Source organism: Cannabis sativa, chromosome 5, assembly GCF_029168945.1.
Source record: "Cannabis sativa cultivar Pink pepper isolate KNU-18-1 chromosome 5, ASM2916894v1, whole genome shotgun sequence".
Classification (NCBI taxonomy): domain Eukaryota; kingdom Viridiplantae; phylum Streptophyta; class Magnoliopsida; order Rosales; family Cannabaceae; genus Cannabis; species Cannabis sativa.
The window spans coordinates 76,541,835-76,560,451 of record NC_083605.1 but is presented as its reverse complement, the minus strand read 5'-3'; the positions used below and the strand labels follow the sequence as shown (position 1 = coordinate 76,560,451).

At 32.3% G+C, this 18,617-nt stretch overlaps 3 protein-coding genes across 3 annotated transcripts; 2 read left to right on the top strand and 1 right to left on the bottom strand.

Annotated features, from left to right (window-relative positions):
• Positions 1-2,286: 2,286 nt before the first annotated feature.
• Positions 2,287-5,477, bottom strand: LOC115717229 (uncharacterized). The gene has a single exon (XM_061116242.1). It carries the CDS (start codon positions 5,042-5,044, stop codon positions 2,798-2,800), a length of 2,247 nt encoding a protein of 748 aa, XP_060972225.1. The 5' UTR covers positions 5,045-5,477; the 3' UTR covers positions 2,287-2,797.
• Positions 5,478-8,084: 2,607 nt separating this feature from the next.
• LOC115715609 (uncharacterized) lies at positions 8,085-11,229 on the top strand. The gene is made up of 15 exons (XM_030644252.2): positions 8,085-8,242; positions 8,334-8,526; positions 8,602-8,653; positions 8,746-8,788; positions 8,907-8,960; positions 9,123-9,235; positions 9,339-9,404; positions 9,485-9,627; positions 9,766-9,826; positions 9,913-9,974; positions 10,095-10,199; positions 10,316-10,391; positions 10,483-10,595; positions 10,691-10,750; positions 10,837-11,229. Exons 1-15 carry the CDS (start codon positions 8,155-8,157, stop codon positions 10,943-10,945), a joined length of 1,338 nt encoding a protein of 445 aa, XP_030500112.2. The 5' UTR covers positions 8,085-8,154; the 3' UTR covers positions 10,946-11,229.
• A 2,708-nt stretch (positions 11,230-13,937) lies between these two features.
• Positions 13,938-14,706, top strand: LOC115715611 (uncharacterized). The gene is made up of 2 exons (XM_030644255.2): positions 13,938-14,218; positions 14,321-14,706. Exons 1-2 carry the CDS (start codon positions 14,111-14,113, stop codon positions 14,438-14,440), a joined length of 228 nt encoding a protein of 75 aa, XP_030500115.1. The 5' UTR covers positions 13,938-14,110; the 3' UTR covers positions 14,441-14,706.
• Positions 14,707-18,617: the final 3,911 nt, after the last annotated feature.

Genomic DNA, 18,617 nt, shown 5'->3' with positions numbered 1-18,617 from the left:
TAGTTGTGTTACCACCAGGTTGTAAGACAATAGGTTGTAAGTGGATTCTTAAAAAGAAATTAAGACCCGATGGTACTGTTGAAAAGTACAAGGCACGACTTGTTGCCAAAGGGTTTAGACAAAGAGAAAATGTAGATTTCTTTGATACATTTTCACCTGTTACTAGAATTACATCTATTCGTGTGCTTTTTGCTCTTGCTGCTATTCATAATCTTGTTGTGCACCAAATGGATGTTAAAACTGCTTTCTTGAATGGTGAATTAGAAGAAGAGATTTACATGGACCAACCTGAAGGTTTTGTTGTTCCTGGTCAAGAACATAAAGTGTGTAAATTAGATAAATCTTTGTATGGTTTGAAACAGGCACCTAAGCAATGGCATGAAAAATTTGATAATCTTGTCATCTCACATGGCTTTAAAGTAAATGAAAGTGACAAATGCATTTACTATAAATCTGAAAATAATGTGTGTACCATTATTTGTTTATATGTGGATGACTTGCTAATTTTTGGATCTAATATTCATGTCGTGAACAATGTGAAATCTTTGTTATGTGAAAATTTTGACATGAAAGATCTAGGTGAAGCGAATGTAATCCTTGGTATACAGATCACTAGGACTGAAAAGGGAATTTCTTTGGATCAATCTCACTACATTGAGAAGATCTTAAAGAAATATAATTACTTCTTCGTAAACACTGCTTGTACACCATATGATCCCGGTGTAAAATTATTTAAGAACAACGGTGATGGTGTAAGGCAATGCGAATATGCGAGCATCATTGGCGATCTTCGGTATGCCACTGATTGTACTAGACCCGACATTGCCTATGTCGTGGGATTACTATGCAGGTTTACTAGTAGACCTAGTGCAGAGCATTGGAATGCTATAGAGAGGGTCATGAGATACCTCAAAAGAACATTGACTCTTGGATTACATTATCAAAAGTTTCCAGCTGTACTTGAGGGGTACAAAGGATGCCGATCGGAACACTTTATCGAGATGACTCCAAGGCAACCGGTGGCTATATTTTTAGCATAGGCGGTGGAGCCGTTTCATGGAAATCTAAGAAACAGACTATTACAGGCTCAATCTACAATGGAGTACGAAATGATAGCGCTATCTTGCTAGTGAAGAAGCGGAGGTTGGCCGAGAAGCCCGCTACCGAGATTCCTTTATGGGAAAAACCTATTCCAAATTTGTGTTGATCCATTGCGATAGTACGCGGCTATTGCAAAAGTACGTAACCGTTACTACAACGGTAAGAGACGACAAATACGTCGTAAGCACAGCACTGTTAGAGAGTTTCTCTCAACAGGAGCTGTTAGAATGGATCATGTACGCACTGATGATAACTTGGCTGATCCTTTGACGAAAGGCTTAGCTAGAGAGAAAGTCCTTAAAACATCGAAAGGAATGGGACTGTTGCCCTTAGATTGATGAATCACTCATAATGGCAACCCGACCTATATTGGAGATCCCAAGAAATAGGTTCAATGGGTAATAACAAGTTATGAAGTGATAAAAGTGAGATCATGCTATAATTATACGAAAAGAGAAGCATGAATTCCTGAAGCGATTTAAGGTTGAGTTAATAGAAACTCTTAATGAGATCTATACTCCAAGTGGAGTGGAGTACCGAGCTACGGGAGTACTCTTGATAGACTCACCTATGTGAATGTGGGAGTGGGGCCGCTTCCTATGAAATTTTGGGCAAAATTTCTAGAGCGTTCACTATACTGGGATAGACGTGCATGGCCATTAACGCACGGGCTTTTGATTACACCCTTGAAAAGGTTGTTGCGTGGTACAATGTTAGAGATAGAGTTCAAGACTACGGTCACTCTAGTAAAATCTAAATCGTATTCACTACGCAGAGGTTCAAATCGAAAGATACCTTTGTTTATGCTCAATCTTATTGTTGAATGATACTAGTAGATGGAAATATTTTTTAAAAAATTCAAGTGGGGGATTGTTGGAAATATTGTGAATATTTTAACAAAATATATAAGTGTCTTAGTGTGTGTGAGTTGGAAAGAGTCCCACATGGGATATGAACCCTCATTGACAAGGGTATAAAGAGTGCAACTTTGGCATTTGGGTTTGGGCCCAAGGGGTACCCAGTTTTGTGCGAATGGGTGAGGACACACACACTTGACCCACCACACACGCGCGCGCGCGCCGTCCGTCCGATCCGAGCCGGGTTGGGTTGGTTGGTGTGGTGTGACACAATATTATTTTTTACAGAAAAATTATTTAATAAAATAATTATTTTTTTATTTATTAATTTAATTAAGAAACGTGTTTAATTAAACTGATTACTTAGTCGTATCAGTTAATGGGACACGTTCAAAGGACCAACTCACCCCACTTCAGAAAACGTTATTCTTCCCGTTATGTTTATTCAATCCATTCGCCTATATAATGCGATTGAACTGATGGGAAGAAAACATCTCTTTTTCGTATCAGAAAAATACAGTTTTTCATAAAATTAAAATTCCATCTGCGATATCAAATTTTTGGGTGTATTCGACGGTGCTCTACAGTGCAGTGGGGTTCCGATACAGTACAACGACTGGGCTGTTTTATCCTGGGGACGACCGGCAATTTCCGACTGCTTGCACACTCCTGGGCAGTGCCGCGAACGTCTTAAAGAGAGCGACTTAGTCCGCGACTCAACCCAGAATTCTTCATTCGGTAATATCGTTCCTCTTTTATTTTGCTAGCAGTTTACTCAACATATATATATATATATGTACATGTACATACTAAAAAACAACCCTTTTAATGGTCTTGGTCTAGTCTTCCAATTCCATGGTTATGTAGACATCATTTGAAGCAGATTTCAGGTTGTCATTCTGTGATTCCCATAACCCCTTTTCAGAGTATGATAAACGCCACTTATCTATGCAACTCTTCTGATGAGTTTCCACCATGTTTGGAACTTGTCTGTGTTCTATAATCTTTAAGATCTCTTCAACTTTTCCAAGAGCAAAAACTGCTTGCCTTACACTATCTTCTCTCTTTTCTATGGCAGTGCTCAAACACTTGACTGTTATAACTTCTTGTAAGTTAGTCATACAAGCACCAAGTATATCAGAGATCATAACTGTGATAGCTTCAAATAATCTCTCTGATGATGTTTGGTCACTTCTTTGGTAGCTTAGCTGAAGAGATTTGGTTATTCTGTACATTGAATTTGCAGCTAATAACTTGGAAGGCCATTTCAATGGATTGTCCTTTAAGCAAGAATGAGCCTCATTTAGCTTCTCATACTCAGAAAACTTGGTCCTAGCAATTTGGGATAGTTGTTCAAGCACTTCATTTGGGGTTAGCTCTTGATTAAGTGACATTTTTATAAGATCAACTCCAAGCCATTTGTGGTAGAGCTCAACTTCTGTCCAAGTAGCTGCTGCAGCTTTCTTGATGTTGGTCTTATCAGCTTTTGTGTCTAAGTATTTCTCCACATTTGTCACATAGTTAAGGCCTTCATTCACTCCACATCTCAAGTTTCTGATTGAGTTGGGATCAATATTTGGAAGTGCTAAGGCAATACTTGTTAGTGTCACCACAGGCATAGCCCAACTATTAGGAGGCCTTTCATATCCCAAGCTAGGAACTTTTTCACTGTCGAAATAAGCCAATGCTTTAAAACCTTGTGAAGATTTCTCCAACAGTTTTTTCAGATACTGAGGTTGTTGTTTTCTCCCTAGCTTAAACCAGTACTTAGTAGCATCACAATTGTGTGAGATCATAAGATCAACAAGTGCTTCCTCGCCTTCTAGGTGCAAAACAAAGCGGCTTAGGTTCAATCTTCTTTCCCTTTGAGAATCTTGTTCTGAATCAACACTTCTTGACACACTTTTACATAAGTCACAGCACAATAAGATGTAACTTGCAGAGAAAATCGAAACGAATCGAATCCACTTACTCACCAAAACAATTCCCTTCTGCATTGCTATACACAAGTCCAAGATTCGGTTTTTAGCATCATGAACAACTCTCCTGCTATGTCTGTTTTGAAGCTTAAATATTTTAGAAGTTAAGGGACATCCTTTCATCTCTTCTAGTCTCTGAATCCAGTATTTTTCTACTATGAATTCCCTTTTGGTGCCTTTATTTCCCCTATATGGACACCTGAATCGAATGGCGAATAACCATCTGCAAGCCGGGCCAATTGTACCAACTCCAACAGCAATAGTCTGTGTTACAAGAACTAGAGTAGTTGACCATTTATAATCAGATTGACCATCACAAAACTTGAACATCCAAGGCATAAAGAAAGATCTAACCATGGCTTCTCCCAAAATTGCAGCACTCAATAAACAAAATGCCCCTGAAGCAGTGCAAGTCACTGACCTTCCCATCACAAATTGTGGACTAGAGCTATATGACATCATCCAATACTTGCTCAAATTCTCCCTCAGTTTACAAACTAATGAAATGTTGTTCTCACTTGAATCTTCTTTAAGTACTAATTCATACTTCTTACTATACTTATATTCAAGATAATGCTTAGTGGTGGGAACTGTTATAGCAGAAAAACTCAATAGCAGTAGCAAAACAAGCATGATAAACATAACACAAGCATGTTCTTTCCAAAAAACAAAGATTGCCCCAGTAGCTAACTGTATGCAAATATTGACTATAAGGGTAATTACTAGTATTCCTAAAGCCACGATGTTCATGAATATTTCTTCATTTCCCATGGTTCCAAGTGAAGGCATAGAGTTACCCATTATAGTGCAGACAAAGACAGTGCTACTGAGCTTGGCAAGCTGGTCACCTCGGCTCGGCATGGAAGTGTTTAGATCCACAGAAAGCTTCACTGCTGCTGCTATTAAGGTGAGTGAAGTAGCATTTATGGAGAAGAATCTGCAGGGGAACCAGAGTTTTTTATAGCGCAAACCATTGATTATGTCTAAAGCCATGGCAACAAGGCATGCTGCTGATGCTGCTGCTATGTATAATCCAATCCATGGCATAGGTGTGCTGAAATTCTGGTCATTCAAGTTCCCATCTACACTGCATCCAGCTCCTCCCATTTTTATAACCCCCCTTCTAAAAAGGCTTTTTTTTTTTTTTGAAGTTGAATCCTTTTCTCAGTTAAAAATTATGAGAGAATTCTTCACAAGAGAAAATCACATGAACTCTTGTGACCAATCTCCACTCTTGTCTGAAAAGGTAGGATTTTGAACCTTTTTCTCAGTATGAGAAAAAACTTCGCAGAAGAAAATAAGGACACAAAACAAAGAAAAACACATCAACCCTTGTAACCAATCTCCACTCTTGTCTAAAAAGCCTGGCTTTTGAACTTTTTTCTCAGTAGAAAATTACAATGAAGAATTTCCAGAGAGTGGTTGCAGTCAAAGCTGGGTGCTTTTTAGTTCCAAACCTCATTTATTAGTATTTTTTCTACATGTATTTTTACTCTATTATTGTGTTAGGTATGGATGACAATTGCGCTGACAATTATAAAATTTCTATGTCTTGTAATAGTATTATCACTATTGAAAGAAAAAGTCTTTAATTCTTATTTAGGTTCTGTCAAAGGTTGAGACTTGAGAATCCTATCCTATGGCTATGATCGTAATCATTATCATTGTTAATTGTATTTCTAACTTTTTTAAAAGGAGCCAAACCTTGGAATTGGATACCAATAGAGCTAAGCCAGGCTATAATATAATAACATCTCATTTGCCTTTGACATTAATTAATTATGATGAAAGTGGGATTTCATCATCATTTTTATTAGAGGTGTGTTAATTTACCTCTTAGTTGAAATATTTTTTTTTAGTATTTGTTATAGTTATAGTATTATTTTTGTAAATTTTTAAAATTTTTGAATAGTTTACAGTATCGAAAATATAATTCTTAATATTCCAATTTACCATATGTGTTGAAAAACTTCAAACGTATTTTTAGTATTGTAAATTATTAAAAAAAAATTAAAATTTTATAAGGATGATGTTGTAAATATAATGAACACTACAATAAAAAAAAATTAAAAACAAATATTCTAATATGTATTTTTGAGCACGGAAATCGACTAAGAGCAGGGCCAGCCCTAGACAGTAGGTATAGGCGGGCTAAGTCCGCGCTTAGGGCCCACTCATTTTAGGGGCCCAAATAAAAAATACCATTTATCTTTATATTAAGGGCCAATTTTTTTTTTTTTTTGTTTATTATCTATTTCAACTTAAGGTCAACTCTGACTAAGAGATTATAACAGGAGGTTAATGCTAGACAGACTCGCTCTCTGTACTATTCATAGGTTCAATTCTAACAAGTCACACACTCATATTCCGGAAATACAGATACAAAATTTTTTTACGATCAAACTACTAAAATAGAATGGGATAAAAATCAGAGAACCAAAAGCTTCACTTTGTAGTGAAAAGTGAGTTAATAATTTTTGTGAATCTAATTCATTGAAATTCCGTGCGGTTCGTTCGATAAATTCCTACCTCTCTATCTATCTATGAGATTTTCGATTTTTTAAAATTCCATGGACATGCAGAAAAAAAAATACTATCTCTACTTGAACCAAGAGATAACTTTTACTTACACTTATCATTATTATTATAACATATAATAATTTATATACACACTCCTTAAGCTTGAAGTGATTGAGAATGATTGAGTTGAAAAATATAACATGATTTGTGGTTTAGAGAGGTTGTTTGAGACATTGGATTCAATTAGTGAGTTGAATATAGATGCAATCATTAACATGAAATGTTGTAATAGCTATTTATTTTTATTAATTTTTTTTTGTTGAGAGGGTAACCAAGATATGAGATTGATGGTGTGAAAACGTTGAAATCAAGGGATATAATTGTTTTTTTTTAAAAAAAAAAAATGAAGGATACAATTAGTTTAATTTAATTTTATTGGGGATGTGTTTTTTTTTTTTTTTTTGAAAGAATTATTGGGAATGTGTTTGATGGGCATATTATTACTCATATTTAATATTCAAATTTACATATATTATAGTATTCTTTTATTTTTTACCTTTGGGGAAAATCTTTGTTGTTAAAGTCCAAAATACAAAATAGTTGTTGAAAATTACCACAAAAGTTCTTAACAATTTGTCCCCATGTTTATTGGTGTAAATGCCTGGCTCTATTTCAATTTGTCATACTTTATACCAATATACATATTTTTATATATAGGAAGTTGTTTTAAATCCTTTATAGTTTATAAAGGGTGGCAATTCAAGACACTCGTGTTTGACATGAACACATTCGAGATTGGTTCGACACAACTCAAAAATTATTTGAATTTGCTCATGTTTTATTAATTTTTTGTGTCACGAATTGTATTTGTGTTAACGATCTAAAGTAAATTTAAGAACTCCAAACAACATGATGATACTAAAAGTAACAATTTAGTTTATAACCTATCAACACGACATAAACTTTTGTGGGTTCGATATGACACGAAATTTAATGAAGTCGCGTTCATGTGAGTATTTTATAATATTTTCATGTCATGGGACGTGTTTCGGTGTTTGTATTGACAGTTTTTCAATAAATTAAAACTTCAATACGACACGAATGTGACATTTATGCACGAATTCACCCCTACTTTATATACAAATATATAAATACATAATGTATTTTTGCAAAATTGTAAACTTTTTTCTTTGAATTGTAACCAACTATATTTGTTTCAGGAACTATTTCATAAATACTTTAAAAAAAGACATATTTTAAGAATTTACATTTCTTTTACATTATTTTATTTCTTTACAAAAATACGAAATTTGTTTTTCTATTTAAAAAAAAAAAGTAAAAAATTTCTAAAAAAAAAAACAGAATCTGTGTAAGTGTGAAAAAATAATGAATCCATAAAAATATAAAAATAGTTCGATTTTAATTACTTTGTCTAAATTTCCTTTCTTTCTAACCAAGATATACTGTAAAAATTACTATAATAACAAAATTCATAATTAACTATTAATTATATCATGTTTATGAACAATAAGATAATTTATTGGAAAACAAAAATATAAAGTTGGTAATTTTCTAAAAAAAAAGTTTGATATCCAGTAAAAGCCCATAACATTATTTGGGCTAGGCTGGGCCCATTACTTCAGCGTCTTCTTCCTCGTCTTCTGTTCATTTTAATTTTCGATCTCAGGCTTTCTCCAATGGCGACGAGATCGAATTTTTACAAGAACCCTTCCATTGCTTACAGGAAAGATTTTAGTCTCAACTCTGTTCTTCAAAACTTGAAAGGTACGTACTACGTAAAATCTCCTTTCTCTCTCTCTCTCTCCATTGAAGTATCATTGAGTTTTCAGTTTTCGCTAATTTTGGTCTGATTCAGCTTACAACGCTGCAACTGGTGCTGCTCCATCAATCGTAGAAAAGCTACATGAAGATGAAGATCAACATCATCAACCCAATAACAAACGCCAACAAAAACGAAAACGCCACTCTCAACCAAAATTATCTTCTTTGGAAAAAGCTGAAGATGAAAATGGACCTATGTCTCACCATGATTATATCCAGAAGATAAGGTAATTAATCTCTTTTCTTTAAAGGAAAAAAAATAACAGTTTTGATTGAAATATGTTTGATATTGGTGTGAGCAGGAAAGAAGCTTGTTCTTCAAAATCTTATGAAGAATTATCTGCTGATGTTCTGGTAATTGAGATTATCTTTGAATTGGCTTGTTTCTTTCTTAATGGGTTTGTTCCAAGTATTGATTTTGTTTTCTTAATTTCTCTTTGTTTCAGGGAACTTCTACTTCTGCTCTTGTGAATTTGGTAGCATATGGCAGTAAGTTTTTCTGCAATTTGAATGGTTCAAATTCATGAAATTTGATGTAATTGTAATCTATGGTTTTCATTTTCATGCTTTATTAACTTAATTTGAGTTATTTTGTATGATAATTTAGGTGATGAAAGTAGTTCTTCAGAATGTGAAGAAAAACAAGATTCACTAAATTCTGGTTAGTGTCCTGATATTATTAATTTTCTTTTGCACAAATGAAGTAAAGTTTATTAGATTGTTCTAGTATGAGTATGAAAATCTGAGATAGTTGATGAATTCCATTATGAGATTGAAATAGTATGATTATGTTTATGGCAACTCTTTAATGTTGACCTTTTAGGTTATGAAAATGAACTTGATCGAGTAAAGAGCAGAAGTGAACAACGTTTTCCTTTAGCTGGAGAACCTGTTTGTGTAATCTGTGGTAAATTCGGAGAATATATATGCAATGAGGTAGAAATTTAAAGACCTGTGTGTAGTTTGAAGTTTTCCATAATTCTGTTTTCTATTTCATTAAGTTTGATAATCCTTCAATGGTGTTGGTACTTTTTGATAGACCGATGACGATGTCTGTAGCATGGAGTGCAAACGCGAGCTTTTAGAATTCAGTAACGTTACAAAGGTAATCAATGCACAAATTCAACTTTAGCAATCAAAATATACTGCTTTCATAGTTCTGAAGCCTTCAAATAACTACATTAGGAACCTTTGAGGACCCAAAGAGCTGATGCTGTCTCATCCGAACTTAAACTTAGCTTACCCGTGTCTGAGATCGAAGAGGACACATGGGATTTCAATCGGAATCGTTGGTCCAGTAAAAAATCTAACCTTTGTACTTATGAATGGTATGCTTATGAGTGCTGTATTTATGAGTCAATTATCCAAAGATCTTGTCAAACTTCTCTTTTATGAATGGCTGAGAATTTCGTCTTTGAAGCACAGCCTGATTATTTGCATCTGAAACTCTGAAAATGTTTTGTTAGTTGGAAATGTCAAAGACCTGGACACCTTGCTGAAGACTGTCTGGTTATGAAATCTAACGAGGTTTGTAATTCTTTACGCATTTATCAGAAAAATGAAACCTGCTCTTAAGTTCATTCATTCCTTACCTTGTTTGGCCTTTAATGTAGACATTACAAGGGAAAAACAAAACCAGTTCCCTTTCCAGAGATCTTGCTGAATTGTACAAAAGGTGTGTTACCGCTCCCTTTAAATTAGCCGTCAAATATTAACTATAATTCTTCAATTCTCCAAACTTTGAATCAAAGTTTACTCAAAATTGCTTCGCTTTTTTTAAACCTTTTATCTGCAGATGTCATCAGATAGGCAGAAAATTGTCTTCTGCTAAGTGTAGCTCATGCTGCAGCTCAATAAGTTTGGCGACATGCCTCGGTTGTAATACTGTTTTTTGTGACGAGTAAGCAACAATATTCCCTTTTAACAGATTGGGAGAATGATGCCATATCTCTTACTGTAGCAGATAAACTCAAAACATTACCTCAGCAATTTATTACTTATAAAGCTAATTTCCAGTGCAGGTCATTTGAACGAGCATATAAAGAAACAAACATCTCATCGACAAATTTATTCCCATAAGCTCAGGCGTCTAGTAAGTATTTACTCTTCACGAGTTTAAAAGAAACAACAACGAAACTGATTGAATTGAATCCTTATCTAATTTAGTTATCTAATTCGTCTAGGTGAAATGCTGCAAATCAACATGCAAGGTTACAGACATCAACGAGCTTTTAGTTTGCCACTATTGTTTCGATAAAGCCTTTGATAAGTTCTACGACATGTACACTGCAACTTGGTATGATATGGGATACATTTTAAGAGTTGTTATTAACTTCATAATTGATCAACATTTTCACTTCATAATTGACATAAATCCCAACTGTATTTCAGGAAAGGTTCTGGGTTGTCGATGATTTGGGGTTCTATATGCTGCGAAGACCACTTTGAATGGTGAGTTGTTGTAGGATTTTGGTGCAGTTAGGCATAAACAAGAGATTATTAACTATGTTTGATGATTGTTTGTGACGGTAAAACAGGCACAGGATGAATTGCTTGAACGCAGGCATTGAAGACAATGCTTATATTGTGAATCGGAACACTCAAAGGAAACATGAATCTACTCAGCTTAGTGACTTCATCTTCTAATCTAAGGTTCCTATAAACTCAAAGAAGCGAAATACGGTATGGTTGTTCAGACAGCTTCTCTATTAGTTTAATTCATGTGTTTCGGTTGTTAGTTTCAACATGTATATTGTTACAATGGAAAGACACCAAATCTTGTCATATTTTCTCACTTATAAATTTATGATTTCCTTTTACACAAAAAAAACTTGTGAGCTTTGTGTTGTGTTCTCAGGCTATTTAGGACCATGAATGTAATTTCGACCATTGGAACAATTTAGTAGCGGTAATAGTTTGGGGAATAAAAATTCTAAATAGCAACTTTAAATGATAGTTAGGATCTAACATTGACTAATTATAAAATTAGTTAGTGATTTATAGCTTTCTAAATATTATGTATCCTATTATTTGAGTTATACTATGTAAATATATTGAAATTGAATATTTACTTAAATAATTACAAAATAATGGTGATAGATATAATCTAGTTTATTAATGCTATATATTTTCTTACAAAATAAATGTAGAATTAAAACTTAAATTAAGTTCAATTGAAAAAAAAAAAAAAAGTTCATATATATAACACGGTGCCTTGCGATTGTTCAGCGATATTTCATAAACATTATTATATAAAGTTATAGAGAATTACAAAAAAGTATTACTGGTGCCTAGTATTTTTCTTGGTGTTATACTGCTACTGGTCTAATTAAATATCATGTCTCATATAATTAAGAAAATAATTTTAAAAAAATATCGCTAATTAATCGTAGAATACTACTGGTGTCTAATAGCAGTATTTTAAGTTATATGAGATTTAATATTTAATTGTATCAATGTGGATATGACATTTTTATTTTAAGGACACTGGTTGTTAACATGTAAACACCATTTATTATTATTATTTTAAAATAATCTTTTATTGTGTGTATCATTAAAATATAATAATTAGTGGTAAGTTTGAAATAACGGAAAGTCCCAATATTTAAAAGTTAGCTCCATTCCTGAATAAGAGTGTATAATTCAACATGTGATTTGAGCATGCTTTATGGGTATTTGACAAAATAATATTATATTTGAATATTAGCTCAATTTTCAATTGTAAAGATAGTTATAAAAATCATGTATTCTACATTCACATTTCAGTTTGGTTGGTATATGGAGCATTAAAATCTTACCAATTATATTTTGGTGCTTTTGAGATGATGATGATGATGACAAAATCAGCCCATAAAGTAATAATAATATAGAATATCAGCTACCAACTTTAATAGAGTATTTATATATTTGGACAAAATATGCAACAAAACATTATATTTAGGGCAAATTAATTTTATTTTTTCAAAAAATTAATATGTATCAAATCGAGTTTCGAATTTTTCTTATAATGATTAGAATTACTAATGAATTCATTAAGTAGATATTTACAATCGACATCAAAACTTTCTCGAACCAATGTAATACCAAGATAGTTTACCATCTAATCGAATAGTATTTTACGAAATCATAGGCGGTAGAATTCTTATCACTAGTCACATGAGATAAAACTATCCCCTAAAATTTAGAGAATAATTATAATCAAACTATTGAAATTTGAGATTATTGATTCATCGACTTCTGTCCAACCTCATTTAATTTTTTTTACCAAATTGTCCACCTAAACATATTAACAACTTTAAAAATATTAGCAATCACTCACAAAACATGACCAATAATACTACTACTTCATTTTCTTCCTTACTCATTATTTGATATTACGTCTCGGATAATACAATAACATTAATTTAATTGTAACTCTAAGTCGTCTTCACTTTACTTAGAGTGTACATCGTCCTCCTATCAAGTTCTGCCAATATTTTTAAAGGGTAGGTCTAACATGGTCCGTAGGCCCAATATTTTTGTGACATGCTTTGTTCGTGCCATCCCATTTTTCTTAAACAAGTCAGCCTATTTTCGTATTAGAATCAAATTTCTACATTACTTTTTTTTTTATATATATTTTATAGTTTCAATTATATTTAAATAATTGTCAACAATATTTATAAAAATCATATATATAAATTAATAAAATTATTAAATTTTAAATATTTACCTATAAATACTCAAATAAATATATATGTACACTAGTTTTACATTTTTTTAGTATTTTTAATTATAAAATTATTGTTAACAATTGTCACGTGTTGTATTTTTTGAACTAGTTCATTCGTATTTATTTTTGCTATATCGTGTTTTAATACATATTTTTTTTATCATATTATACCAATTTATATTATCATGTCGCAATGTGTCCAAAGTTATATTTTTTATATGTGATCATATTTGTGCTTTTTTGGACATGTGCTCATTTCCATTTAATAATTGACTAATTAAGATTTTTATTTTTCGTATTTTGACATGTACTAAATCATGTTTCTTGAACTATTAAGATCATTAAAATTTTTTCATGAATTCTTAAAATTGTTGGATTTAAGGATTTTTATTCAAATTTTAGTAAGAAAAGTATAACATACATGAAAGTTTAGAGGTCATAATTTGATACATGTTAAAGTTCACGGGTATAATTTAGTAGATATTAAAGTTTGGAGAGCAAGATTTAGTACATAAACAATCACTAAATTCGTAATTGAACAAAAATCCTTAAATCTAATCATTTTAATAATTTCGCAAAAAAAAATTAACAGCAAAAAACATTCAAAGAAATAATTTAATATTTTTGTGAATATAACAAAAGAATATAAATAGCGTGTTAGTGTGGTGGGAGGCGGAGCACATGGCGTTGATAACAAGTCAAGAAAGAGACGGTATCGAGCTTAAGCATACCCACTCAATCCCCTACTCTCGCCTCCACATTACCACACCCTACACCCTCCTCCACTCACATCACATGATTCAACCCAACAACCCCCACCCACAACCGTCCGATCGAAAACAAAATTAAATACTATTTACGTGGGTCCCCCAGTCAATTTACGTGGCGAATATTCTCCAGACTCCAAGGCTGAATTTCCCCGGAACTCAAAACAAAATCAAATACAATTTAATCATAAAGAAAATGAAGTAGCAGTATATAAACACACCTCTCTCATTTCTCACCCTAGAAAAAGTTAAACCAAGAAAATAGGTGGAGATCTACACGAAACGACGTCGTTTTTCGGCCATTGAATCTCCACACAGAAGAAAAAGAACAAGATGAAGGCTTCGGGAACACTGGTTGCCTCGGTGTTGGCGGCATCCACCGTAGCTTTCGGTTCCTCCGCCGGAACACGCGATGTTTCTCTAGATTCTTCTTCCAATCAGGTAACTAAGATCTTTTCATGATGATCCGATTTCTCGATTCGCCGATTTCAGACATTTTCCTCCTAAATTTGTTTTGATTAGTTTCAAATTTCATAATCGCAGGACTTTTCTTCGTGTTCGGGAAGGAAAAGCTCGCCGAAAACGACGTCGGATAAGGAGAAATTTTCGCCTAGGTTCGACGGCTTGAGGTTCATAGAAACGTTGGTTACAGCTCACAGATAAGCTCGGCTCGGCTCGGCTCGGCTAGGCTAGGGTGTTCGTTGGGTTAAGGCCTACGTGTCTAACTATTCTTTTTTGTGGCTGTAAGAAAAAGAAACCATTTTTAAATTTGATTTGTTGGTTTTTTTTTTTTAAAAAAAACAAATTATTAATGGAAGAGTGTTTTTGGTTGTTGTTTATTACAATACAACCCAGTTTTGCCGTACAAGTGATTTTGTGTTTGGTCTGATAATTAATTTTATTTTATATTTAAAAACGATATTTTCTTATTTTGTGGCTGTTTTTTTTTATTTATTTAAGGTTGGCTGTCGTTTATAAAGGGAATTGATTAGCTGTAATTGCTAAGATTTAGCTGTCAGATATTATTAATTAATAATTTTTTTTTATTATGCTAAATTTCATACATAACTAAAATGATATTAGATCTCTTGTAGATTCAAAAGTTGTAAAAATTTAATACATTTAACAATAACATGGGTTTATTTCAGATACTAATGCATAAAGGAAGAGTGATTTCATGCAAAAATGTTTTTGGAAAACTAAATAATAAATATTTTCATTTTGCATCGTTTATGACACCAAAAAATATTTACAAATTACATAAATGAATTGGTAACAAAAATTTCGGGAATGACAATAATTTACTTGAAGGTGCAATATGTTATAAACAATTTAGTTATACTTATGAGAAATGTTAAAGAGGGTTTTTATGTTGTAATATTTGGAGCAATTTAATATTGAATTTAGGGTTAAGTACGGATTAAATAATATAACTTATATTATATTAAAAATTTAGATCTTAATGAATAAAATAATATATTCCTTAATCTAAATGTAATATAATTTATTATTTAATATAATATGTCACTAAATATTTATTGGTATAAAGTAAATATGAAGAGAATGGCAGTGGTGGACTGCTGTGCTAGAGAAATTTATGAGGATGGCAAATTGTAGTTGTGGTAAAGTAAAATGGTTACTTAATTACTATGACATTGGTTGAAGACAAAATTTATGATCATCAGTCATAAATAAATAAATTAGCAGTGAAATTCATAAATTGAATTAAATAAAGTAACCAAACCAACCATCTTTGCATGAAATGTTTTGTTCACATGTCATTGTCATTGTCATTTTCTATTATAAAGCCCTAGCTAGCTTCTTCGTCATCATCTTCTAGAACTTACATATTTTGGTGGAACACATGAAAAAGATGGGGAAAATGTTCTTGTGGCTCAGCTCATAGATACTTTTTTTTTTTTTTTAAGTTTAAATAAATTTGGAAAACTCATTTTTTCATCAAAAACAGGAGAAGAAATTAATATATTCAAACTATTGGGTTGCACACAAGGAAGTACCAAAATTTGCCAAAAGAATATATGCAAATTTGTTAAAACGTACATCGATAAACAATATACAATGAACCAACAAAGTCTGTAAAGATAAGAAATCAAAAAAATGGGGAAACATGTTTGACAAATATGGTTCACTTAATATGTTTGCCTTAATAAATGAATATTTTGTTTTTCAAGAACTTAAGAGGCTATAAAACTTGATGAGAAAGTTGTGAACTAATGAGAAATGACACTCAAAAAACTTTTAAGAAAGTAAGCCCAAAAAGTCCAGATTAGGTCATAGTGGCGTAATTTTTTTTAAAGTGGGCATCTACAGTTGGACCCATTTGGGCCAAACTCCAAAGTCCATATTTTGAGTCCATTTAATTTTTTTCAATTGTTTTTTGTTTTTCAAAACAAAATTACATATATATGTGCCAGTTCATATGTGTTTACTGTTTAGAGTTTGGAAACACCAAGGAATAGAATTTAAAGATTAGCATTCCATTATTAGCTAGTGTGTATTATCTTACAAAAATACAGTATTTTTTCCAAAACTCAATCTCAAAATTTCTTCTGTGTTTAGAGTTTGGAAAAGCACAGATTTTATAATGGAAATTTATTATGATAATTCACTTCTAAAATGTATCTCGAAAGATGGATATGATGGGTTTTACGTAAGAATTATATTTCCTATAAATTCATTAGAAACAGTTAATATGTGAAAAAATAATACAGTTCATTGTAAATTAGTTTTGAAATGAAAACTCAATGTACTTTAACCACACACTTATAAAATTCTAATAAATTTCAACTTAAAATATATCAACAAACAATTAGCGATAACAAAATTAACAAAATCGTATTTCAAAAATCGAAGATAAAATAGAGTAGAGCAGATTAATGAAAATAAAAAAAATAATAAAAACAACAACAGTAATTATACCGGTTGAAGTCCTATAAATTGATGTGATTTATGACTCTACTCCAATTTTGAAACTCCATTGAATAGTCTTTATTGATTGAGAAAGAACAAGAGTACAATACAATTGAGAACGATTCTTTGTTAGGATTCTATGAAAGTGTTTATCTCTCATACTCTTACCCAAGAAACTTTTTCATACAAACACCAAAATCCAATCTCTTTTTTTCTCTATACCTCTATATTTCTTAATCTCACTCTCAAAATTATCTTCTGTATTTTATTTCTTCTAAAGATTAAGATGGTGATATTTGTAGATTTAGGATATGACTCCCAAAGTCAATGGCTGCAACAACTAAGTTGTTAAGTGAATTATGACATAATAGGCTTAACAAACTCATTGTAATAAAATCTCCTCATCAGCTTTGGATAGATCTCTCCAAATGTGAAGCATCCTTCCTGGATGGAAATCTTGAAAAGATGAAGCATGTCCAGGGACGGACCCAGTTGAGTTATTGTGAGGGCTATAGGCCCCACTAATAAAAATATTATATTTTAAAAATTTAAATTAATTATTTTTAATTTGATAATTATAGACTAAAATAATAAAAAAACCCCCACAAAATTAAATAAATTTAGTAAGAGTAATTATAATATATGTATAAATATTTTTTAATAATAAATAAGCCCCCACAAAGTAAAATTTCTGGGTCCGTCACTGAGCATGTCCTTAGAAGGATGTTCTAGACAGATACAAAATCAGTTAGAACAGACTATTCGAAATTTCTGTTAAGAGAGAGGAACTAGCCTTCCAAAACTCTTTTTGGAAAGGACCACTAGCATCTAAAGTAGGGCTGAACATTTTGAACGGGTTTGACCCGAACCCGAGCAACCCGCCCGAACCCGAACAAGTGAACCCGCAAAAAAAAATTTTTGAAAAAGTTTCGGGCGGGTTGGGTTCAACCCGGTACCCTTCGGGTGGGTTGGCGGGTTGAGATTTTAGGGGTACGGGTACCCGCCAACCCGTGACCCGCCAATCCACCAACCTGCAAACCCGTGCCCTATTCGGGTCCGGGTTCGGTTTCAATTTTTTGAACCCGAAACCCGCCAACCCGAAACCCGGTAAACCCGCCCGATGTTCAGCTCTAATCTAAAGTGGTGAAGTTAGACTTCTAGACGACTTCAAATTAACTTTCCGCTAAATCTTTCCATTTATAGGAAATAAGTATACCACACCTTTCCAATTCTAAATCTATTAAGTGGTTCAAAATTCATCATTGGTCAAATAATTATTTCGTAATGCCATTTGTTTGATTACCTCTATTTAGAAAATATATAGTTTAGCTCACTATCTAATATTAATACAATATGTTTGGTTGATGATAGTTATGATAGTTAGTGGTGATTTCATTTCTTAATAATAAAGGGACGGTTCTCCATTCTCCTAACAAAATATCTTCAATTCAACGTACTCTTTCCCCAGAAAAACAACCACGAAAGCGACGTCGTTTCCATCTCCTACCGTCCAATTTTTCCAAATTAATAATTAAAAAAAATAGTAAAATAAAATTGATAGTATGAAATGAAAATATATTTTCTTCCTTAAAATAAAAACTGAAAAAAGAGGTTAGTTTATTTGTTTGTTTGGCAATCCCCATACTTATAGCAACTAAGTAGGTCCCACCATTTTACTCTGCTCTCAGTCCCAATTTATAAACAAAATTATCTCATTTTTTTTGTGTTGGAAAAATTGTTAAAATGAGTGTATCAATGATCCACATTACTCATTCCAATCTTTTCTTTTTTTTTTGCTATACCATCACATGCTAGGGCATTATTTTAATAATTCAAAATAATTTTGTTTCAAAATTGTTGATTATTTATTTTTAAAGTAAATTAAGAGGATTTAATGTTTCTCTTTATT

Bases quoted from the DNA above. Each gene is read 5' to 3' on its own strand.
- LOC115717229 (XM_061116242.1), bottom strand. From the start codon at position 5,044: ATGGGAGGAGCTGGATGCAGTGTAGATGGGAACTTGAATGACCAGAAT.
- LOC115715609 (XM_030644252.2), top strand. From the start codon at position 8,155: ATGGCGACGAGATCGAATTTTTACAAGAACCCTTCCATTGCTTACAGG. The intron at 8,654-8,745 runs GTAATTGAGATT...TCTTTGTTTCAG, and splicing joins AATTATCTGCTGATGTTCTG to GGAACTTCTACTTCTGCTCT. The intron at 9,236-9,338 runs GTAGAAATTTAA...ACTTTTTGATAG, and splicing joins GAGAATATATATGCAATGAG to ACCGATGACGATGTCTGTAG.
- LOC115715611 (XM_030644255.2), top strand. From the start codon at position 14,111: ATGAAGGCTTCGGGAACACTGGTTGCCTCGGTGTTGGCGGCATCCACC. The intron at 14,219-14,320 runs GTAACTAAGATC...TCATAATCGCAG, and splicing joins TAGATTCTTCTTCCAATCAG to GACTTTTCTTCGTGTTCGGG.